Raw genomic sequence first — 23,447 nt, 5'->3', positions numbered from 1 at the left:
GATTCAAAAAAGACAATTCTATTGGATTGCCTCATTCTTTTGTATACAACGCACTTTTAAAAGTCAAGAAGGGGGAATGGATCAAGAAGATTTAATTTACAAATCAATAGCTATTTTCACACAAGTCATGTAAATCATCCCCTCTCTTGTTGGAAACTCGCATCTTTTATTTCTTCAAAATCTTCACAGTCACAGGACCACTGATGCCCTTGACGACCAGTTCATGAACAGAGACAGCTTCACAAGTACCCGTGCCCACCAGTTCAGCACGGAATCCACCAGGATACATCTTTCCAGAGATGGACCATCTTGCTTCACCCTCACCTTCCAATTGAACCTCATACGATCCCTTGGCATGATCAAAACTCTCTTGTTTAAATTGTGCAGACAAAGAGACCAAGAGAGGTGGGTAACCATGATCTTTAATGTAGTCTGCTACCTTTCGAGCACAGAGAGGGACTTGTTGCTGTACTGTCTTTAAAAAGGAAGCAGGAATCGAACCTGCTAAATCGATCTGGGTGATATAAATCAGAGAGATCGCACCCGTACTCGTCTTGGCCACTTTCCAACCAGAGACCATCAGATTGGCCCGAACGTTACCAGAGATCACAGGCACCGCTGGATCGGTGACGGAGGTCATGACGATATAGCCTTCCTCCTCTGAAAATTCACGGAGGGAGGTACCTGCGATGTCACGTGGACTGTCCTCGTCAGCTCAAGTCTGTTTTGATCATTTTATTACCTAATAGGCCAAGGTGTCTTCAACTTTGTCCAGAACAAGGTCTCATAGCGACTGTACCATGCCTTGACTTCAGAGGCATCAAATTTGTCATCCCCTACACACCGTATCAGTACCATTTCAAATCGCTCTGAACCTTACAAATCTTTCGGCAACCAGGCAAGGTACACACGGTCAATGCTTGCTGTACTGTATAATCCCCTTCGAGTACAATGTCACCACGGACGATAGGAATAGGATTGCCATCGACCGTCTTGTTGTAAAGTTTGACACCTTCCTTTTCTTGAACAAAATTCCAACCTTCTGTAGTAGAAGAAAGTTGTTTTAATTCAGACAAGGCTTGATGTGCTTTTTCACTGTGAGGATTGGATGCCATCTTTTTAGGTTTAAAAAAAATTAAAAAAATAAAAAAAAAGAGATGAACACGCTCTTGTCCTTTTTATGATGGTTGTGTGCGGAGTGACAAAAAAAAAGGTTGGGTCCTACCATGCTTGCTGAATCCATTGATATCAGTCAACCTGCTACTTGTTTGATACCCAAAAACCCATCCTCCCCATCCGACACCTTTTCTTTCCCCCATTTTTTGTCTTGAATCCTTGAGGATCCCCTTTCTTGAACCCGTCAAGGTTTCATGTGTCACGGCTTGTACCAAACACAGTGTAACGAGTTCATTTGGTGTGGGAAGTCCATTAAAAACATGTGATAAAAAAAAATAAAATTTATTCTTAAATAATTTGAGGTTCTTGACATAAAATAGAGTTCTTTAACTGATTCGTGACAGGTGTAACCGGCGTAGGATGATTTCCAAAGGCATTCCAGATCCTTGAATACATGCTTGATCTCTTACTGTTGCATTGACTACTGTTGATCGAAGTCACTGAAGTGGTCGAGGACGCATAACTTTCTATGCTCGCTCTTGGTTCTGTCGTCGAAGGGCTGCTGACTCGAGCCAACATGGAAGCAGTCGAACTACGCTTGAGATGAACAGAGGATGTGCGTCGGACGGGTGGGTATAATAAACTCGATTCTAATTCGGCCAATCGAACCTTTGCTTCTGCCAAGTATTTCTCAAGTTCACGACAGCGCAATTCACTTTCAACAAATTTAGTCTTGTATTCATTAATCAAATTTTCTGGTTGCTGCTGCTGCTGAGGCATCACTGCCATCGTATGACGTCTTTGTTCCTTATTCTGTTGTTGTTGTTGTTGTTGTTGTTGACCAAAGAGGATGGTGTGTGCCGCAAAGACTTCTTCGGTAAATGTTTCACGGGGCATAAAGTACGCTTGCTTTTCTTGTTCTAATTGAGCCACGCATTGTTCCAGACGTTCTACTTCCTTGCTCAACGTCATCTTTTCAACCACCAGTTCTGTAGCTGTCTTTTTGGCAACCATGGCCATCTCCAAGACCTGTTCTTGATCTGCACAGAGTTGATCTCTCTCTACCGTCACATCCTCTAATTCACTCGTCAGGTAAATGATCTTTTGAGTCATCGCCGTCTGTGACTCGAGTGCTTGATTCAGCTGACGAGTGAGGTCTTCGGCATGACGGTAGAGGTCCTGATAGCGTTGTGTGGTCTCAAAATGATCCAGCTTGAGTGCGACGAGATCCGAAGTGACCTTTTGAAGAGCGGCTTCCATCTGTTGTGCCTTCTTGGTTTCTTCCAACACCAACTGATCCTCTTCTTCCTCCTCATCATCATCACTGCAACCCCGATTCAGCAAGGTCGGTAGCTTGGTATCGGTCATGATCGCACCGGCAATCAACGCACCAAAATCACCCGTCCCCTTCAGTGACTCGACAAACGAATCAAAATGATCCTTCTTCTTCTTTTCCTCATCCACTTCCTCTTCTTCCACCTTGGCCTTCAATCTCGTCTCTTCCGCAGCCGTGACCTGCTGGGCAAATTTGACCTTGTATTTCTTGACGCGTTTCTCTAGCACCGCATTGCGTTTCGTCAATTTCATCTCCGCTGCCTCGTGTTCCATCCCTTGCATTTTCAAGTCCGTGTTCTCCTTTTGCAAACGAGCGAGGGTCTGATAGAGATCAGCAGTCTGGACGACTTGATGTTGAACGGCAGGGTTAAGTCGCATCATGTCGACTGCATCATACGTCGAAAAGAATTCGACCGATTGAAACAAGCTGAGGATCTCACTGGCTTGTGTACACCGCAACAGCTTCTTTTCACTCTTTTGCATCAACCAGACCGACAGACGCAGACAACTTTCCTGTGCGCCCTCAAGAAAGACATGGTCATAGAACGCTGGGATGTTTGGAAGCGGAGATGTCGTGAACAGGGAGAGAAACCAGGAGGCGGCATACAGGGAGGGAGGGAGTCGGAGTTGGTCCAGGTGATGCTTCAGTTCAGGACAGAGTTGAGCCAAGAGGGATTGAAAGGTATCGAGGCAAGCAGAAAGGCCGTGGATGTAGAGATCTCGCATGTCGTAGAGCTCCATCAATCTATTCTCAGCATGAGCTTTGATACCCGCAGTTCATTCTCTCCTTACCTGATCAAGGTCGCAAAGGCCTCTCTCTCTTCCATTTCTCTCAAGATCGGAGCCACCAGATGAGCCATGCCATAGCAATAACCTACCTGAGGGTCATAGAGACTGTAGGCCTGCAGGATGCGACTCAAGGCAAGCGCTTGATCCGTCGATAATTCAATCTCAGCTACTTCTTTTTCAATCACAGCTCGATAACCTTCCACATCTCGCTGAAGCAAGTCTTGATAGACCGCATAGAATTGTTCGACGGTCGCATGGGCTGTCTCCTGCCAGAGCTGTCCTCGGCTTTCTATTTTCTGCTCCAGGACGGCCTGGAAGGACGCTAGGGGATCGCTGCTGATCGTCACAGGTCGAGGATCTGATTTTAATCGGTTTTGATGTCTTTCTACGCGAGCGAACAACAGAGTCTAAAGGAGAAAGGATGTAAGGGGGTAGAAAAGGAGGGACGAGAGACACTTACAGTCTGTTTATTGATAGGAGTTGCTGTTGCTGTGGCTACAGTTTCTGTTGGTTGTTGTGAGCTCATTTCATCCATTTTTATGTTATTTATATATGTTGACAGAAGGGGGGTATTAACAAAACTAAATAAAAAATAAAATAAAAATGAATGAGAAAGATATAAAAGTGATAGAAATCAAAACTTTTTTTTTTTAAAAAAAGTTTCCTCGGACAAGGGTTTCAAAATAATTTTTTAAAAGGAAGGAAAAAAAAAAAAAAAAAAAAAAAAAAAAAAAAAAAAAACCTGTTCTTTTTTAAAAATGCAGGAAAGTAAATAATGTAAGGAGAAGGTGAGTGAGACAAAGAGGACAGTGAGAAGATCAACTGTAAGAATATGCTATATCTTTTTATTCCAAATAAAAAAAATGAAAAAAAAGGAGAAGAAACGGGGATTTTTTTTAATGACTACCAGACACAGATAACAGCTAGTCTGTCTTTCTTGCCCTAACTGAATTAAGATGAGAAAAGGATAAAGAGAGATGACATGAGGGTCGTTACCATCATTTCTTATAGGGATTTTTAGGCCTTGTTTTGCAAATATCTTTGATAACTCAGTTGACTCTAAATAAGAATAATTATTAAGAATAAATTGAAGGCCTAAATCTTTTTTTTTTTTTTTTTTTTTTTTCGTTAACCTGTCATGCCAGGGAACTAGTACACGCAAAAAAGTTAATAAAATAAAACAAGCTATGATTGAAATTTACCTTTTTAGCTGAATAAACAGTAAATGGATCAGAAAATACTTGAGCTACTATTTTCGATTTTGCATTCTCTTGAAAATCAGAGCTAAAATATATAAAAACGGTTATAAAATATTATAAATCTCTGCCACTTTACTTGACTAGCTTCATCAAACTAAAGCGAAGTGTATATCTTCCTTCTGTACGAATCGATAAATCAGGAAAAGCAAAGTACAACCCTGGTTCATTTTTTTCATTCTTTAATAAACTTGGTGAACTGACAAGTGAACCCATCAGTACTCTTGTACATTTAGGTGGATTGGATATGATATTACGTTCTTCGGTTCGATCATCAGACCATAATGTCACATGAAGAACAAAGAAAGGAATCTGAAGAGATCTACAAAGCTCATTTGTAAAAACAGTCCATATAACTTTATATAACCAGTGCTTACTGTATATCTACAGGCGTATCGTTTTGCTTTACAATCAACTGTACAATAGGTGGTGGATCAATAGGCCTTCTATCTTTTTCCCCAAATCCACACATTCGAGCATGAAGTGGTTGCTGACAAACTACTAATTCATATGTTCTAATAAATATTAAGTCACAGCGTATACATAACAGATTATAAACAATAATAATAAAAACCTTCTCTCTCTTTCATCATAACCTATTGACTTGAATGAAGGGATGCTCTCATCTTGTGTTGTAAATCGAGGACCGTTTAAGCTGTTGATATGATATTGTTGTTTTTGCTGTTCTGTTAGATAAGTAGAAGTGTATTCACGGTTCATTTTTTTATATTTTTTTAAGAAAAAAAAAAAAAAAAAAAAAAAAAAAAGGAAAATAAAGAAGGTCTGATTTTATTTTTTTTTATTCTGATTTTCCTATTAAACCTTTACCCCAATTTTGAATTACACGAGAGCACTGCTGCCTGATATGCTTTGATTTGCTTGTTTTCCATAATCCTAATGCATCTAGTTCTCTTGCACGATAAACACATTCTTCCCAATAGAATTTAGAATACAATCTTTTCTCTACGACTTTCTATTGTAAGGCATTAGTACAAAATTATACAAGAGGAGTCAATTGGTTTTACATCTAATTCCGATACAAAATGCTTTCTTGCTGGCGGTTTATAAATAGCAAAATCATTAGGCAATACCAAAAATTCATTACCAGCTAAATAACTGGATAAAAGACAAGCTGCCTTTTTATCAACAAATCTTTCAGAGCACCTATAAGAGAATGATGAATAAAAATAGATTTTTCATCTCACATCCACCCTTGATTACCATGGTTGAACTGTTTTACTTGAAATCACAATCGGTTCATAATCAATCGTATAATTCATTACTTTATAAACATCCTTTGACCCCTTCCACTGTTCTAAATCAGTAGGTCCCTCATTTAACTTGTACTCATTGTCCAACAAGCCCAGTTTGCCTTCCTTAATCAATCCCAACACTTCCTTTTTAGTGCGTGGGATATCATTTGCCGAGGACACCGGTTGATGAAATTCAAACGTAGGCACGACCAACATGTCTCCCCACTTTAGGTTTTCTCCATACTTTTTGACTGTCTTGGAAAGATCGGTGGGTAAGAGCGTGTTCGAAGGCAGATCACACACATAATTGGTTCTTGCAAACGTACGTGCCATGTTTCTTTCCACGTTCAGCGGTAATAAGACGGAGATGGTGTTTAGGCCGAAAGTCTCGATCAGGTGAATATCGACATGTTGATAAAGTGAAGGTGTCGATTGATATTCTTTTTCGATATCGCTCATGATATTCTGATGACTTTGACTCGAGACGTGAAGTGTGGCAGAAATAGGACCTAAAGAGAAGGTTGAGTTGAGGATGCTATGATCCAGACAGAATATCTTTTTTTTTTTTTTTTTTTTTTTTTTTTTTTTTTTTTTTTTTTTTTTTTTTTTATTTACCGTTCCAATTCTCGGCAAGTGCGACCAACTCTTTCCATGATTCTGCAGAAATTGTGGTCAACAAAGTAACTTCGTCATCTTGAACAGGCTGTAAAGCTGATTGCCAAAATGGACTTACGCCATTCAAGGCGTGATACTCTCCCTTTGGAAACATTTTGGACAGTCTTAAGCCGTGTGACATATCAGTCAAAGAAGAATACGATAAGTCTATGGCAAGTGTTATTATTACCGTATATATTGTCATCAGCAGTACGTTTACCTGCATCATAAGTTCGTTCAAAGACAAAGTCATCCTTTGTATTTTGAGAAAGGTAACGGAAAAACCAGCTGGTGCAGTGGGCTGATGTTAACAAGATGGAAAAGACTACATAAAATAATACAGATAATCTCAGCCAGCGTTTCTTTTGTTGCTGCTGCTGTTGCTGATTGAGTGGTAACGTAGGTTGTTGTTGTGAATGGCCAATCAGAGAATCAAACCAGTGATTGAATTGCTGCCAATAAACATCATGTCGATTCTTTTTTATTGCAGTTTTGTCCATCTAAATTAAAGAGAAAAAAAAAGGAGGGGCAAAAAGGCGATTAAAAAAACCGATTTCGATTGGCTAAAAAATAAATTTCTTTTGTTTAGTGCGTCCTTTGAAAGGCTCTTGACGATCTCATTCACTCTAGTAAGAATATCATCCGAATTGATTTACGGTATATCGATCTTGTTCATTTTTGCTTTTGTTTTATATAATCATTGTTATTTCTTTTATTAAAGCAAAAGAAAGCCGCTGTATGATCATTGACGATCGTCTTGGTCAACCTCAGGAACAAAAGAAAAATGATAAAGGTCGCGCTTTTTTTCTGTGTCTCTGAGCTTTAGAGTTATTGACCGATGCTCATCCAATTTTGTTGAAAGCGTATCAACATGATTTGACTCGATTCAGTCAAGGTCAAGCAGTTGCTTGGGGATCAATCAGAAATTGCATAGTTTAAAAGGTATAGGAATTCAATTTACTTGCCTTGCAAACGTTTAAATAACAAAAGCAATCATTTCATCCAGGAACAAACAGATTGTATTTTATTAGATAGTACCTTCGAAAGAGTATCATGGGATACATATGTTTGCATTTTTAGTTTATATACTAACTAAACAAAAGACATCTATTATCAGAAAGATGTAACTATCAGTAGATGCTCATACAAGCAAAGTTCTTTTCTATACCTTTTAGCAATTTGCCACTCACCAGAACATCTTGCATCCTTTTTACTTTTTATCATTTATGATGGTCTTCTTTTCGACAGCCACTTTTTCTAGGTAGTTTTTCATCATAACCATCGACTTGCTCCTCTTGCATCCTTTGTTGAAAACTGCATCAAGATGGACGATGCATTGAGAACATGAATTCCTGTCTGCAAAACCTCCTGAGCTGCTTGAGCTTGCAGATGAAGAAGGAGCAGGCCTGAAGCAACGTGAGTATAGACTTCTAATCTTATTCTAGCATGTCTATCCAAATAATCATTTGCTTTTCCAAATTTTCTTTGCTCTATTTCTGTGGCATGACACAGACAAGAACATTGATATACTTTGTAGATTTGTAATAAAAAAATAAAAAAAAAATTGGCTTTGAAGTCTTTGATTGTACAGATATTACCGTGTAATAATCTTGACAACATAAAGCAACAGCTTTTACTTTTCATTGCTCTGATAGAAACTTCTTACTAATTTTTCAAGAATCACTAGATTTTTTTTTACTTTAATGTTCTCAACACATCCAATTATAACTTCTTTGAAATGAAACATTTGAAAAAGCGAATGAATAGCAAAATTAAAAGGCACAATTGATGTGAAGTCATTGTGAATTGGCACAATGAGTACTGTATTATGTTGTTGCTTTATTGTCTTGATGGCTAAGCTTTGCAAAGGTTGCGACTTACCAAGTCTTTTTAAGAAGATTTGTCTTCAAAGGAATGATAGTAGAGGACATGAATAGCACGATAAGCCATTGTTTTATCTTAAGATACTTACAGACCTACAAGTTCAGAAAGCAGCTAGGTAATCATTAACATAATGGCATTATACGTAATAAACTACTTTATGCGTTATCATACATCTTGTCTATGGATTTTGCAAATAAATTACTACTGCGTAATATAATACAGTTGGATCCATTCAAGGAAATGCAGTGTAAAAAATCGATGGATTTGTATGTGCAAGATGGGTATGGTATTTTGTTATTTGAAAAAGTAAAATTAGTACAAGCGCTTGCGACTGGATGCTTTCAACCTTTAATCTTGCTTTATGTATTGATTAAATATTTCAAACAAGGAAAGAGAAAAAGAAAGCGGAAAGAAATTGAAAGCTTGGATAAAACAAAGTAACCATACATGGCAAGGGCAAGGCAAAGATAAACAAAAAACAAGAATAAATATTCTGAAATTTAGTGAATTGTAATGTTAAGCCCCTTATCTATGGAGGTGTTCAAGGTCTTTAGAATTCAAAGCATTTGATTCCCGTAGGGCATATGGTATTATTGCTCCTCTGTCAGTTTAATGCCTGCTGTTGTTATTGCTTTCATCACTAAAAATGATGTTGCCATTAAATACGCTACTAATGATAATTAAAAAGGCTTTAAAAGCATGTTAAAAGGCTTAAAAAACGAGAAAGAATAAAGCAGACATCTCTAGAGAAAAATTGCAAGAAGATCAAGTTACTAAAGAGTTTGTTAAGCTTTTAAGATCGAGAGTTTTATGGCAACTGTTGTTTATTTTGATACACATATTGATTGTTTCACTTGAAATTAACATACTGAGTATTTATGAAGCTAAATAACAACTGATTTACAATACTTAATATTACTGTATGCTAATATATTTCAAAATGCTTGCACACCAAAAAAGATGCTTATTAATCATGAAAGATTTTATAAGCTCATAAAATAGTTTATGACAAGTGCCAACTTGATTTTAAAGTTAGCCTCCATTTATTGCTAAGTATAACAGGATAAATAAATGAATAGCTTACTGTTGCATCTCTATCGGATCTTTTTACAGTAATATTGCTCACGGAAAACATGTGGTTTGGCTATTCTAGATCCTAGTACTCAACACTTAGCATTATAGCTGCGTTGAATCATATCAGTCATCTTTTGTAAAGCCTCTGACAGTCAAGAAGATCAACACATTTTATCTTCTTTTATCAGAGATTTTCAGATGACACTTAAAAGTATAGTCCTTTTTCATGAACGAATAACTCTTGCTTAAAGGCCATAGAAAGCTGCTATGAGCTATTTTGCTCCTTTGACACGATTGATATCAATTATAATGGTTTTATTTGATTTAATACAGTGTTTTCAAGCTTCTACTGACACATATTTGCCTTGGCCCGTCACTCTCCATCACTAGACATGTCACTGCTGTCTGGTCTGTCCTTTTAGTGCAAGACGCTTACCTTTTTGATTTTACTACGTGAAGCTCAAGCGAAAACCTGTTTTGCCCCGCACAAGGTTTCATAATCAAGTACTGTTTTATGCTACTCTCCTGCAAAAGGGAGGCGATTCTTAAGACTCTCCCTTTTTTGCTTAATTCATAATTCCAGGTACCAGGTTCTCAAGTTTGCATGATCTCGGTATATTTTCTACACAACTTCCTGATGGTACACCTTTTGCCAAGATGATAACAAAGCGATACTGATCAACAATCTTGCTTCCTATAGACAGCCTACTTAATGGCTGCCCTCGGGGAAAATTCTGCTGCAAAACGACAGATTTTGAAGCAAAATTTTCTATAAAGCCTCCACTCTACTATGGAATATGCTTCCCCGTCAGTTTATCTCCCACACCAGTCTCCATCATTTGTTTCCAAGTCAACACTCTGACGTCCTGTGTCCTCTTTATGGGATATTGAATAAAGATGAGCAGCTGCTGTGCACATGTCCTTTTAAACGTTCTCTATGGTCTACTATAGCATCTAGTTTTCTACTCGATCCTGCTGTCTTTGATTTTTCTCATTTAAAAATTGTTAAGTCTAAATTGTATACTTTCCATGTTCACCTACTAATTACAGGTAACTATCATGTTACTTGTGGTATTATCTATCTCTGGAAAGCACACTGGATATTTACATTCAATAACCCGTCTTTTCATGATGAAAGCAAATTTACTCAAGACAATCCTTTTTTCTCTGCTTTTGGCTAGTCTTTTCTTAATTTTCAGGATCATTTATTTTATGTACCATCTATTTTTATTTGGTCTTATTTTCTTTGTCTTCATTACTTTAGCAAGTGTACAGTATGTGAATGTACCTGATAAACATTTAACGAGAAAAAAATAATATAGACGCATCCGAACTGTAGCTGACATTCAGATTTTTATTTACCTTATGCATATAATTGAAAGATATGATTATTCATGAGTGGTAACTATGGGAATAATTTCAAAAAATATTATACTTAGAATATTATAGAAACTGTAAAGCTTTTATCCTTTAATTTGAATATGCAAAAGGTTTGAAAACAAGAAAAGAAAAATCAAAATAAATATGCCAACATTGTCCAATTACAAATACTTTCATCAACGAAAAGAATTCAAGAAAGATGATAAGTTTTCTATAAACGTCTTTCCTCTCAGTCTATCGCTTTATTTCTATGCTCATCAAAAACTTTGCTTTGGTCACTCTCAAAATAAACGCCATTATTCATTATGCTCAATATCTAGTCTAAGCGTAATCATACAAAAAGGTTTATAGATCTCAAAAAAGTAACATGAAAAACATGCAAACTGAATCGTGTAAAACTGCAGATGGAGGTACATCAGAGCCGCAACTTGGAAGTGATCAAAAGCTGCTAATGAAGATTTGAATTTCCGCAATTTATTCTGAAAAAACTTCCCAATGTGGCATTTACAATTGGCTGACTTTTTCTTCTTCTTTATGTCATATCCAGCCCAAGCACCTCAACAACAGTTTTATCCTCCTCCACCTTCTTCAGAAGGTTACCAGCAACCTTATGCTCCTCCTCAGCAACAGATTAATTATCCTCCACCTCAGCAACAAGGGTATTATCCACCTCAACAGCAAGGATATCAACCACAGTAAACTACTGTTTTATTTTTCTTGACATCCCTTTTTATTTATTTATTTTTTTTAGACCACCACCACAAGTTGTTTATGCTCAACCTGCTCAACAGAATAGCAAAGCTGATGATTGCTGCTGTGGATGGTAAATGATATACACGTATAAGTGTGTTTTATTCTTATATTCACATTCTTTACTGTTACTAGTTTAGCAAGTTTATTATGTTGTTGTGCCATGGAGGAATTATGTGGTTAAAAACGTTAAATTTACAATAATAGAAGATAACATAAAATATAACCTTGTTTTAAACATATATAATTTTTTAATGTCTTATATTCAAAGAGCACAAGGTAGTAATCAAGTATGGTTAGTTTGCTACAAATCTATCAAGGACTAGACCGTTAAGCATGTATTAGACATTAAAATATATTACTTTTGAAAACAAAAGAGTCTACGTTATTTACCTTCAATTGTTTTAAAAATAAGGAATGTTTGTTCCAACTAAAGTACTTTAAGTATAGAAGTGAGAACAAAGAAGAATGAACGAGACAGGACAGTGTTTCTAAAGTCAAACACTTTTATTAAAGAAAGATTTCAAGACTACTTGGATTAGTTTGAGCAGAGCTTGAGATTAGATGGCGAAAGATAGTGATGACTGATATGATTTGACATTAAGAGTATTTCATAAACTGATGCTAGTAATAAACCGTCTAGATATTGACTGAAGCATATTATTCAGGACGGTTGTTAATCATCAGGACCTATTCTTATCCAAGCTCATTTGTAAAGATTTGTCCAGAACAATAAAACTATATCTCACTGGCATATCAAAACATGATGCCCACACATGGCAAACAAGCAATGTTTTTAAGAGGACTGTTGTATGCAATTTCTTGTATTTACAACACATGTAGTATATGAGTCAAAACAGCCTTGCTGTTAAAAAAATAAGCCTATTAATGATTATTCATTCAATCAAGCTTATGTGCTCTGCCATCAATCAGAAATACATTCTTTTGTTCTTTTACTTCTTCAATAAAGGCATTCATAAAAGTCCACATAATTTTCTTCTTGAATCTCTTTGGGAATTGTGTTTTCTCTTTTGTCTTGCACCATTAAGTGCCTGAGTTCAATTCTTTTGATTTTAACACTAAACTATTCAATCTGTTTTCCTTGCTTCAGCTTTCTCTTTATAATATTATGATATTTTTTCTGTTCGTTTGTCCTCGCAAAAAAAAAAAAAAAAAAAAAAAAATTCTAGTAGAGTTTGTGAAAATAAAATCCAGATTAACATCCTTTTCGATTTCGTTTAAAATCACCATAACTTTCGTAGTCTTGACGGTTTTAGAATGGCACTCAGGTCTGGAACAACTATAGGTCAATAAATTGATTGTCATGAAAACTTACAGCACAACATTTACATTTTGCTTTTGAATCCTCGTTTGGAGTTATAAAGTAAGTCAAATACATCGCCATAAAGGTTGACCCTGTACCAGTCCTCGTTATGATACTAGTAGTATCCATTCATAGTTTTTTGTAAGAGTATTTAATGTCCATGTTTCTTAATATTCTCTCAATTTTTGAATGGTCAATTTGATATACAGCAATTCAGGTTTAACATCAAACCAACCTATATTATTCACGGCATTATACAATTTGTGTTTATTATTTCAAAGTGAGATAACTGATAGAACTCTGTGCATTTTCTTGGAAACGTTTGGTACCAACTGTAACTCGCTCTCATTCAAAATCTCATCCACGGCTTCCCTGAATCTAATGGGTATGACATTTGGTATCTTTACCATGGTACCTATTGATTGCTTTAAGCACACAAGTACAATGATTTCATCAAATTACTTATCAATGTTCTGCTATTCTTGAAACTTTTTCTTTCAAATTTAATTTATCTTCTTGACGTTTACACACTTTCTTTTCTTTCGGGCAGGTTTAGATTATGAAGTATTCTTTAGGCTGTCACCGATAATAGCAATGATACGAACTCGTCCTTCTGCTTGCTCTTCATTCAACTCTCTAGTTGCTCCAAGGACAATTCCAGCCTTTAATAACGAACATTTTTGTTAATAGAATATATAATATAGTTCAAATAATGTAAACCTAGTCAGTATATGTCATTATATCACTGCAAGCTTGTCTCCAATGATAATACCTGTAGGACGCGAATTTACCACAGCCAAAACAACAGAACTCAGCAAAGTTGCGCGCATTTTGGTATTGCTGAAACGGAGGTGCTGTTATTTTCTGTTTCCAAAAGGTGTGCAGGCGTTGCAACAATAGGGATTTTGTTTCATCTTCATTGATGAAATTAAGCTTCCTGCCTATAAGATGTATAGGTATCATACTAATTCAGTCTTTGGACATTAGATCACTTAGATAAATATTGATGTGTTCAAATGAACAGAATGTGTCAGATAATTACAGATTGGCACTTCCCTAAGAATTAACAACCACTTTCCTTCTTTAAATATCTGATTTTCTGTCATTAACAAGGTTTAAGAATAACGTTTTGTTCACAAAAAAGATAATAAAAATTGAGAATTCAATAGGACCTAAAGTTTTATATGATTTTATTTAATAATATTTGTTCAAAGTTTATATACTTTTCACAGTGTAAATGTTATTATATGTACTATGCAGATCTTTACATAATTTAATATAGTTTCTTGTTACTCATTCACCAGTCTATTTTAAGTAAGGTATACAACTAATACTTCTATATTTCCATGGACTCACACTACTAATCTTTAATAATACTTGATTACTATACAGTGATTATCTTTGGAACACAACAGAAAGGAAGGAACTTAGACTACCATATTCATGTCTCGAATGGGCTCTTAAATTGTATGTGTTTTGTATTTTAAATAAGTTAAGCTTTTATGGATTATCAGATGTCATATTGTCCCCGTAAAACTTATTCGTCAGCATAGAAGACGGATTTATCCCTTCTAACTTTCCCCTTTTCACACATAAATTATTAAGTAGTTAATTCATACTTTATCTCTAGTTGTGTTAGTTATTCTAGTTTTAGTTTATTGATAGATAAATAGTATTTCAGATGATTAATATTATCATTGTTACTAATTTTGAAATGCTTTTTTTATTTACAATTGCATGTGCCTTTTCTATTCGAAATAAAATGCAAAATAAAATATATATACGGTTTTGGTAGCTTTATAATTATGCAATGTCTCCTGAACACAACGTAGCAGCTACCTCTTCTACAAACACGAAATTTAACACAAGAATTCAATTCTGTGAGATTGAATTAGTATCAAACTTCTTCTCATAATAACCAAGAATATCACATATACAAAAAAAGGTCTAATTTCATTGAATTTTATTTTACAACAGTTCATGGCCTTTTTAATTCTAACTACGAAACATATTGCCAGGTGAAATGTAAGGGAAGTCGAACAAAAAGGGCATGTTCTCGGAAACAAGTAAGATAAACAAATGACAGAGAACAGACAAAATATACAAAATACCAAGCGTCTAGAACTTTATTACCTACAAAATTATAATACAAAATAAAACATTAGAAGCATTGATGTACAAATGAAATGAAAAGATGAGAAACTGAAAAGCTTAGGCATTTCCTTGCCTAAACCCTATCTACACCCAGACATGTAATATGGCCCCGAGTAGGACGGCTTAAACAAGATACATTTACAGTGAGGGAACCACGAAATACAGCCGCGCATATCAACTGCAAAAGTGAGAAATCTTAATCCTTTTAAATTTGTGTTTAAATTTGATGCTATCACTGAATTCTACACATACTATTTAAGTAGGATTTTTCATGCTAGTACAAGCACCAACCATCAAGGAATAAACACACAATCACAGGCTTACATGTCTCAGCAAAACCAAAATAGCTTAAAGAGGGAAATAAAAAAGTTTATATGACTTTTTGGCACGCCTTATTTGCCATAAAGTGCTAAGTCAACATAATCACCGAGCACTTACTGGAATCAGATATTGGCTTTTTACTGAAAGTTTGCATATCATTATTTTTTTTTTTTGCAGACATTAACTTTTTATTTTAGGTGCCTTGTTTTTCATGCCTCTTTAATACTCAGAAATATGAATCCTGTAATGTCCACAAGAACAACCCTCAATACTCTCAAACTGGGCAGAGAAAAGGTTCTTGAATGGAAAAATGGCAAGAATATGATCTGGAATGGGATATGTGTCTTTATTGACGAAGCAGGTCTCAACATGCATATTCACAGAAACTTTGGCAAATCTAAGGCTGAAATGATTGGGGTAAATGCTAGAGTTGATGCTCATAGTGAGTATTTCTTGGAGATTTGGGTAGCGTCATGAATACTCTGGATCAGTATAACAAGAAGGGGCGCTATCACAATATGGATAATGCTGCTGTTCATTAAGTTTCTGAAGTTCAGATTTTGATTGACTCGCGAGGATATAAGACCACATACTTGCCTTCTTACCATTTTTCAACACTATTAAGCTATCCTGGTCGAAATAAGGGAGACATTAGGAGATACTGTCTTATTGTAAGTGGCAACATTAATAACAGAATTACTGAGTTAGCTAGAAAAGCTTCAGTGGAGAATTTCAAAAACTGTTTAGACCATTCATACTCGATTTTTGGCAGATGCTTGGCCCCCATTTGTCGTACTTTTCCCTTTCCTCTAACGGTTCTCTTCTCTGCAAAATTTCAAAAGTACAAGCCTGCTTACCTTTAAAGCAAGCTTGAGACCACTTTATCCATTCGACACTCCAAGCTCTCTTCCTTCCGCTGCCTTATTCTCTGCATCGATCCCTTCCTCTGGTTACCTATGACATTCCTTGAATGCAATTGATATATCCGCTGAAGACTAGAACGGTTGCCTGGAGGCGCTCCCCAACCTTATCACTGCCAAACCCATCCCTTGACAAAACAACATGTCATCCACTGTCTATGTATGCATCGACGGCTCCATTTTCTCTACTCAGTCACTGACCTGGTCTCCCACATCCTCCACTAGTTTCCCAAGACTCCTCCCGAGCGGGCTTCCAACGAGCATTGTTGGTAGCTGACTTGAAGCTCCCTCACCCGTCTGCTTTTTGATGCCAATACCCTTCAACACCTTGCACCTTCCCCTTCCACTCTCTCCTGTGGCCATATTGGCTCTCCCTTTATAGCTTGAATTCATAAAATAATGCTCTGATCCTTTCCTTCCTTTCATAGCATCTCTCTTTTCTTTTCCTTGGGCTTTTAAGAAATATTTAGTTTCTTATACTTTGTTTACCATTGAGCTAGTCCGGGAAATAAAGGCGTACAGACACCCTGTGCCCATTTTGCACTTAAATACAGTTTATATTTTTTTGTTTAAAAAAGAAATAAAGATGTGCAAACTTGCAGTAAAAAACCAATATATTATATTCCCTTTTTCATTGGCTTGTTATAGCATAACTAGTGTTCTACGTTATACCCGTTTGTAACAAGCTCGTATCTGAAAGCTGATCTCTTGTGACTCATTAAGAAATCCTTAAGAAGTTATTCAAGAATTTCACTACATTGTTACAAAAGATTCTTATCGCCTCATCTATTACACGAATCATAATTATATCATTTAAGAAAAAAGAAAAAGCAGCAGCAACAGCAGCAAGAAACCATGACATATATACAATATTACAGCTTTATCTACTCTTTTACTCTTTCACTCTTTGACTTTTTCTTGTTTTCTTTGGCTTTCCTCACCAATTGCTTATTTTGTATCCCATTTCTTGATGTTTCATGTCTATAAGCGGTGCTTTAAGGAATTCTGGAGCTTCAGGGACGGCTGAGAAAATAAATGCTACACCTGATACTCATGTAAGCTATCCAATTTCTCATGGATCAGTGAGACCATATATAGAACTCAAGTGTTTAAACGATTGTTTGGGAATAATGATACTTCAATTGGCTTAATCAATATATCTGAGAGAGAGTACACTGATGCCTTAAATGCCCCACATGGTTTGCTAATAGTTAAGGGGATTTTCTTGCTATAATCTAGAACAATCGTTTAATATTTGATTTTAAGGGATTTCGTACTGTGAGACTTTTTGGGTATTACAGGTCTTCCAGAAAGGTTCTATAGAATATGAGTCTGTCTATTGTGTATCAATTTGTGACTCCAAAACAATGCTAAGCAATTATAGATTTTTTTTTTTTTTTTTTCAAATTAGTATTGTGTTAATGAATGTAAACACGCTTTTTAATTTCGATACGTAAGCCGCTTTATAATAAGTGAAAATCATTGTATTTGCATAGTGGCCCGATATTTTTTCATCCGGACTTTCCCTTTTCAAAAACAAAATGAATTACCGATTACAGCTTTCAAAAAAAAAAGCTTATTACTGTTGACGTTGAATGGATGACTATAAAAGGTTTAGAAGATATGATTATTGGTATTAAAATCGTTACAATACGACAAGAGAATAAAAACTACGGTAGTGGCCTTACTTGCTAATTTTTTTTTTGGACTCTTGATTGAATAATCATTCTAATGCAATAAAATGACACTAACTAATTTACGCGACTGCAGCTATTTTTTGTCATAGTGGTACAATAGTGTATGATTTGCCTTACCTAACCTTATTTTTTTCCAAAAGCGAAAACTCGTATCGGTCCCTTAAACTTCCTTTTATTTTTTTACCTAAGCATATACAGTTTCCGAATATTTCCATGATAATTTAATTTAGGGTGTTTTCAAATTTTCAAATGAAATTTCATGTTGATGGAATATAAAATATATAGTTTTACATGAAAACTTGTTTTTTAAATTTGTATAATTTGATGTAGGAAAGCAATATTTAATATGAAAATGGTACCTTATCTGATAAAGCGTGTAAAATTAAATGCCAGAAAAATAAAGGGCTTTGTTGTGTGATAGCCTAGTGATATCACGATGTTTTTGTGATCAAATTATTAAAAAATTACATAGTTTTTATTGAATAAATAAGGTGGGAATAGAGTTTTGTATAGAAACTTAAGCAGCATTCAAAAAGAATTGATCTAACCTACAATAACGAGATTGACATCGACGAAGACCGGAGCTTTTCGCTGTGTCAGTTGTTCTTGAAAGCATTTCAGATAATAATGATACTGGCTTGGGCAAATTGGACATACGACGCAAAATAAGTTTCTTTTTTATAGGTTGTTCATCGATAAAGAATTTACGTGTTGTTAATTGTTGATGTTGTTGATGTTGCTTAATGTTTGGTAGTGAACGAGTCCTTTTTAGATTCGTTGTAGTTGTAGTTATCTTTGCACTATCGTAGTCTATATCTTTTACTGTATTCGGTTTTCGTTTCTTTTGTAATACTGATTGTCTATACCACAATCGCCATGAAAGATTCTCTAAGCGAAATCCATCTCGAATATTGCCTTTGTATTTTGTAAAGATTGACCATAAAGAAGAGAGTTGATCGAGGTTATTCCAAGGTAAAGAATGTTCTGATAAATGGTTTGTAATTAATATTGGCAAGTGTATTTCACTAGAGTACATTTAATAAATAAATAAATAAATAAATAATAAAGAAGAAAAAGAATAAAATCCATTCATTTTATATGTTGGAAATACTATTTTCCCCCCATTTTAAGACATACTTTTGGGGGAGAGAAAAGCTTTTATTGGACCCCAATTTTTTATTATTATTATTTTCTTGTACGACATGTCAACCTCTTTTCACCTTTCCTTGTTTATTTCCTTTTTTCCCACACGCCACCCCCCTTTTTTTTGTGTATGAGGATTTTATTTGGATGTCGCTGAGGTGCTTTAAGTATAAAAGTGAGAACAAAGAAGAATGAACGAGACAGGACAGTGTTTCTAAAGTCAAACACTTTTATTAAAGAAAGATTTCAAGACTACTTGGATTAGTTTGAGCAGAGCTTGAGATTAGATGGCGAAAGATAGTGATGACTGATATGATTTGACATTAAGAGTATTTCATAAACTGATGCTAGTAATAAACCGTCTAGATATTGACTGAAGCATATTATTCAGGACGGTTGTTAATCATCAGGACCTATTCTTATCCAAGCTCATTTGTAAAGATTTGTCCAGAACAATAAAACTATATCTCACTGGCATATCAAAACATGACAAAAATAGTACTCCCAAGAAATCATTGGCCAGACACGGATCTTATAAGCAAACTAGTATTGAAGGATAGACGGACAGTGGAAATTATCATAATAGCACTTATAGTACTCATATTACTACTCGATATGAAAACTTATTAGACATCTAATATCATCCTTTTACTTTTTATTTAGTCAAAAACATGCATTCTAATTATGTATTGGATGATTGCAAATGGGCTAACAGCACTAAGTCTGATGTGTTGTATGTGTTGACATTTGAATCAGAAATCATATCATCTGTTCTGATTGCAATTCAACACATCGTGAATACTGAATTTTGGATCGAGCAATCCTTTACTATCTTTCAGTGAAAAAAAGTATGTAAAATGACGCCTATTCTTTTGATCATCTGTGTAAGTCATGTCAGTTCCCAAGAATTGGTGTTAAAATTTAACAACAATAATGTATTTCCTTTCATGAAACAAATGAAATGTGACATCTGGGCACGGTGATGCTCGATATCATCAAGTGATTTCATTGACGGTCATCTCAAGGAACCAAGCCTTAATTTATTAGTAGCTGTGGGAATCTTTTTTACACGACAGAAACGACCTTTAATAAGTTTACGAGAACGCAAAGATCCTACTATTCAACTTCTTTACATCGTTGCCAAAGACAAATTGGAAAACAGTTGTTATGCGGAGGATGGAAAAATTGAAGGGGTAATAGACATAGTTGACCAAATGAAAAGGCAGCTTCAGAAAATAGTCAGATGCTCAAATGATCCTTCATCATCGTCGAAAACCAAACTACGAATTTTCGCGGAAGCCGGGATTGCTTATTTAAACAGATGCAAGCTTAAATATTCTAGTATTTGATCCCGACGATATCGCGGTCACACCAACGTTAAGTCCAAAGAGCATATAGTATTGTGGAATGTGCAAACAAAAAACTAAGGCAGACATATGAAGATTAATTGCCACGACTAGATTGTGAGGGTACATCTGACAGAATTCATCAAATAGCATGATTTAACACGATCGAAGGGACATATAGTTTGGGCACACTGCTTCCAGGAAGGCCGCGCTATAGGATTTTTAAAGACTATAAGAATTCAACTCGTGTTAAGGATATGTATTATAAGAATAAGGATAAGAAATAAAGTACATATACCACGTATTTCAGTGAACTGGAATTTGTAATAAGCAAAAGATGTGCATACATAATTGTGTATCAAAAAACTGCTGTACCAATAGTTAAACAACAGTTACCTAGTAACTGACATATGTGCAACAGATGGAAAATCACTTTTATTGAAAATGGGATTTTGTAAGTTGTAGAACAATAACTATAAATCATAATCACTGTAATTAGCCAATTTGAATGATAGTATTCTAGTGGTATTTTAGTTGTAGGGAGTAACAGTCAACTCTTCTGGCAAAGACTGATAAAGTCTTTTTTCTCCTATTCATAATTTCGTTCCAGCTTTTATCCTTTTCAATGAATTATAAACAGCAAGGACATTGCAGCGCAGTAAATGTCCTTTTCAACATAGTGTGACAAACTAGTGAACAATAAATCTTAAATTAAAAGCTCACTTGCCTTTATAGTTGACTTTTTGGAGCTGACATTTCGCTTTAGAGATAAAACTGCTTGCAGTGTTTTGTCACATTTAATCAAGCTCGGTTGATATAGTTCTCCCTCGCGTTTAATAGTATCCCTAATTAGTCACTGCTTTCCTTTAATCGGAAGCATTGTTTCAATATAATTCATTGAAAAAAGATCCGTAACTGAATTGAATGTTTTAGTAAATAAACGAATAATGGAACCTTAGAACAGTGAATACATAAAATATAAACGTGAAGGACTTTATAGTTTTCCTGTCTTTATTGGGTGACCTTAGAAAGCATGGCAATTAAACTTGACTGCAGTCCAATTCAAAAGCTTCAGTCTCATTTTATCTAATCTTAATCCCGGTTATCTATTTTTCATCAACCTACAAATAGGCTTATTAATTTAGTTGTTATACCTATTGCTTGCTTCAATGATGAGAAAAGCCAACTGGATGTTGTTTAAGAATTCAATGATTTGTACTACTTCAGTAACAGAAAGTGGTTCAAATAAAAAGATAACCTAGCCAATTAAAATATATAAATTTAAGAAAACATGAAGAAACCACATCATGCGGATATTGAATTATTTTTTTTTAATTGTTCAATTTCTAACTTCCTTACTTTCTTCAGTAGCAAAAAAGAAAAATGCTTAGATTGAATACAACTCTACGATCTACTCGGCAAAATGTAATTTACTGTTGCTCAGTTCGCAAAACTTCATTAAGAAAATCAACTGCGACTATAGCTTTTCCTGTTGTTAGTACTATCAACTTTCAATTTCGCAGCATGAGCAATACAGGCACTAATGAAGAAATGCAAAATACACCTTCTGCAACGGCTGCCTTTCGAGATTTGCTTGGTGTTCAAAAACGACCAGAAGACGATTTAAAAAATACATTTTATCAAAGAGAATTACCAGTAACTCTTGTACGTTTTGCCTCCCCTGAAGGTAAAAAGTTGTTTAGAGAAGCAATGGACGACGGCTATGCAGAAGGATTCTTCCCACTGACTGGTAACTTTACGACACAATCTGAACCTTCTTATTGTGGGCCTAGTTCATGTAGGTATATTATGAGTATAATTATGTGATATGTTTAACACTAAAAATAACTGCGTAGTGGCTATGGTTTTGAATGCATTAGAAGTAGATCCAAAAAGAAAATGGAAAGGAAATTGGAGATGGTTTTCTGGTAACAAAACAACAAAAAAGAAAGAAAGTATGGATATTAATTAAGGTGTATAGATGAGTTTTTACATTGTTGTTCTTCTAAAGAGGATATGAAAAAGAATGGTATTACATTTGATAACTTTGCATGTTTAGCCAAGTGTCACTGTGATGTACAAGTCAAACGAGCATTCGATTTTAGCTTCGAAGAATTCAAAAGGGATGTAGAATTAGTTACTTCAACTTCTGAAAAATTTATGATTATTTCTTTTTCAAGAAAAACTCTTGGTCAAACTGGTGATGGCCATTTCTCGCCAATCGGTGCTTATAATGCAAAAACAAATATGGTGCTTGTACTAGACACAGCTCGTTACAAGTATCCCAGTTACTGGTGCTCCATTGACACTTTGTTTGAATCAATGAATCCAATTGATAAAGAGACAGGTCGACCTCGCGGTTACTTTGTTTTAAGCTACAATGCTGAACGCCCACCAATTAGCTTGTGTAAAGTCAAAACGGAAACAAACGACAGGGTTTCAAAAGCGGCCCCATCGAAAGAAGACGTGGCAGAATCTAAACTCAATTGGTCTACACTTGCCAAGTCCTTTTGCAAGCGGATTCCAGAGGATATGTGGTTAGAAAAGCCTCGTACGTTGGAACATGTCGTTCAGCTCGTACTTCGTAATGTTCCTCCGGAGTATACATCTATTTTAGCAAACAAATCACTTGCTTCCTTTAGTGCAGCTACACCAGACAAAGCAGAAGAATACATTAATACACTTTTTAATGACACTACAAAATCACCTCTTTACCCTGTTGTTATGGATGCACTTTACACGAATAAGAAAAGCAACGACACATATACCGCTATTGATTACAAAGCTGCCTTTGCTACATTATTTGTACTCGGGTCACCTCGAATGTTGTATACATCCTTACCCAAAGAATTACAAGACAAATTAGACGGATATAGAAAAGCTGAAGATATGACAACCATCATGAGGCAAGAAGTGCAACGTATATCTCAAGAAGTGACCGAACTTACAACTACATTCTGCACTTGTGGACCTGGTTGGTCCGCAGAAGACGACAAAAGGGACCGCTGTAAATAAACCCACATAGTAAGTTTAGGATTTTTTTTTGTTCGA

At 35.5% G+C, this 23,447-nt stretch overlaps 10 protein-coding genes across 10 annotated transcripts; 4 read left to right on the top strand and 6 right to left on the bottom strand.

The window, feature by feature from the left end:
* Positions 1-166: 166 nt before the first annotated feature.
* RO3G_07455 (uncharacterized protein) lies at positions 167-1,115 on the bottom strand (the record flags this gene model as incomplete). The annotated part of the gene is made up of 3 exons (XM_067662045.1): positions 167-701; positions 743-836; positions 881-1,115. 3 exons carry the CDS (start codon positions 1,113-1,115, stop codon positions 167-169), a joined length of 864 nt encoding a protein of 287 aa, XP_067518146.1.
* A 349-nt stretch (positions 1,116-1,464) lies between these two features.
* On the bottom strand, positions 1,465-3,775 carry RO3G_07454 (uncharacterized protein; the record flags this gene model as incomplete). The annotated part of the gene is made up of 3 exons (XM_067662044.1): positions 1,465-3,196; positions 3,244-3,647; positions 3,701-3,775. 3 exons carry the CDS (start codon positions 3,773-3,775, stop codon positions 1,465-1,467), a joined length of 2,211 nt encoding a protein of 736 aa, XP_067518145.1.
* Positions 3,776-4,257: 482 nt separating this feature from the next.
* Positions 4,258-6,903, bottom strand: RO3G_07453 (uncharacterized protein; the record flags this gene model as incomplete). The annotated part of the gene is made up of 10 exons (XM_067662043.1): positions 4,258-4,299; positions 4,443-4,524; positions 4,576-4,818; positions 4,874-5,011; positions 5,071-5,182; positions 5,325-5,469; positions 5,522-5,660; positions 5,718-6,258; positions 6,365-6,571; positions 6,624-6,903. The coding sequence occupies 10 exons, from the start codon at positions 6,901-6,903 to the stop codon at positions 4,258-4,260; spliced, it is 1,929 nt and encodes a 642-aa protein (XP_067518144.1).
* A 588-nt stretch (positions 6,904-7,491) lies between these two features.
* On the bottom strand, positions 7,492-8,334 carry RO3G_07452 (uncharacterized protein; the record flags this gene model as incomplete). The annotated part of the gene is made up of 3 exons (XM_067662042.1): positions 7,492-7,510; positions 7,618-7,809; positions 8,285-8,334. The coding sequence occupies 3 exons, from the start codon at positions 8,332-8,334 to the stop codon at positions 7,492-7,494; spliced, it is 261 nt and encodes an 86-aa protein (XP_067518143.1).
* Positions 8,335-11,275: 2,941 nt separating this feature from the next.
* RO3G_07451 (uncharacterized protein) lies at positions 11,276-11,675 on the top strand (the record flags this gene model as incomplete). Its single annotated transcript, XM_067662041.1, has 3 exons — positions 11,276-11,436; positions 11,493-11,564; positions 11,627-11,675. The coding sequence occupies 3 exons, from the start codon at positions 11,276-11,278 to the stop codon at positions 11,673-11,675; spliced, it is 282 nt and encodes a 93-aa protein (XP_067518142.1).
* Positions 11,676-13,372: 1,697 nt separating this feature from the next.
* Positions 13,373-13,645, bottom strand: RO3G_07450 (uncharacterized protein; the record flags this gene model as incomplete). Its single annotated transcript, XM_067662040.1, has 2 exons — positions 13,373-13,477; positions 13,607-13,645. The coding sequence occupies 2 exons, from the start codon at positions 13,643-13,645 to the stop codon at positions 13,373-13,375; spliced, it is 144 nt and encodes a 47-aa protein (XP_067518141.1).
* Positions 13,646-15,524: 1,879 nt separating this feature from the next.
* RO3G_07449 (uncharacterized protein) lies at positions 15,525-15,832 on the top strand (the record flags this gene model as incomplete). Its single annotated transcript, XM_067662039.1, has 2 exons — positions 15,525-15,707; positions 15,782-15,832. 2 exons carry the CDS (start codon positions 15,525-15,527, stop codon positions 15,830-15,832), a joined length of 234 nt encoding a protein of 77 aa, XP_067518140.1.
* A 2,592-nt stretch (positions 15,833-18,424) lies between these two features.
* On the bottom strand, positions 18,425-18,562 carry RO3G_07448 (uncharacterized protein; the record flags this gene model as incomplete). Its single annotated transcript, XM_067662038.1, has 1 exon — positions 18,425-18,562. The coding sequence occupies one exon, from the start codon at positions 18,560-18,562 to the stop codon at positions 18,425-18,427; it is 138 nt and encodes a 45-aa protein (XP_067518139.1).
* Positions 18,563-19,907: 1,345 nt separating this feature from the next.
* Positions 19,908-20,305, top strand: RO3G_07447 (uncharacterized protein; the record flags this gene model as incomplete). Its single annotated transcript, XM_067662037.1, has 3 exons — positions 19,908-19,934; positions 20,127-20,243; positions 20,273-20,305. The coding sequence occupies 3 exons, from the start codon at positions 19,908-19,910 to the stop codon at positions 20,303-20,305; spliced, it is 177 nt and encodes a 58-aa protein (XP_067518138.1).
* Positions 20,306-21,920: 1,615 nt separating this feature from the next.
* RO3G_07446 (uncharacterized protein) lies at positions 21,921-23,411 on the top strand (the record flags this gene model as incomplete). Its single annotated transcript, XM_067662036.1, has 3 exons — positions 21,921-22,194; positions 22,253-22,324; positions 22,456-23,411. The coding sequence occupies 3 exons, from the start codon at positions 21,921-21,923 to the stop codon at positions 23,409-23,411; spliced, it is 1,302 nt and encodes a 433-aa protein (XP_067518137.1).
* Between the last annotated feature and the right edge of the window lie 36 nt (positions 23,412-23,447).

The sequence above is a fragment of the Rhizopus delemar genome, genomic scaffold, assembly GCF_000149305.1.
Source record: "Rhizopus delemar RA 99-880 supercont3.5 genomic scaffold, whole genome shotgun sequence".
Classification (NCBI taxonomy): Eukaryota; Fungi; Mucoromycota; class Mucoromycetes; order Mucorales; family Rhizopodaceae; genus Rhizopus; species Rhizopus delemar.
The sequence above is the reverse complement of the archived record's forward strand: the minus strand, read 5'-3'. Positions and strand labels throughout refer to the sequence as shown.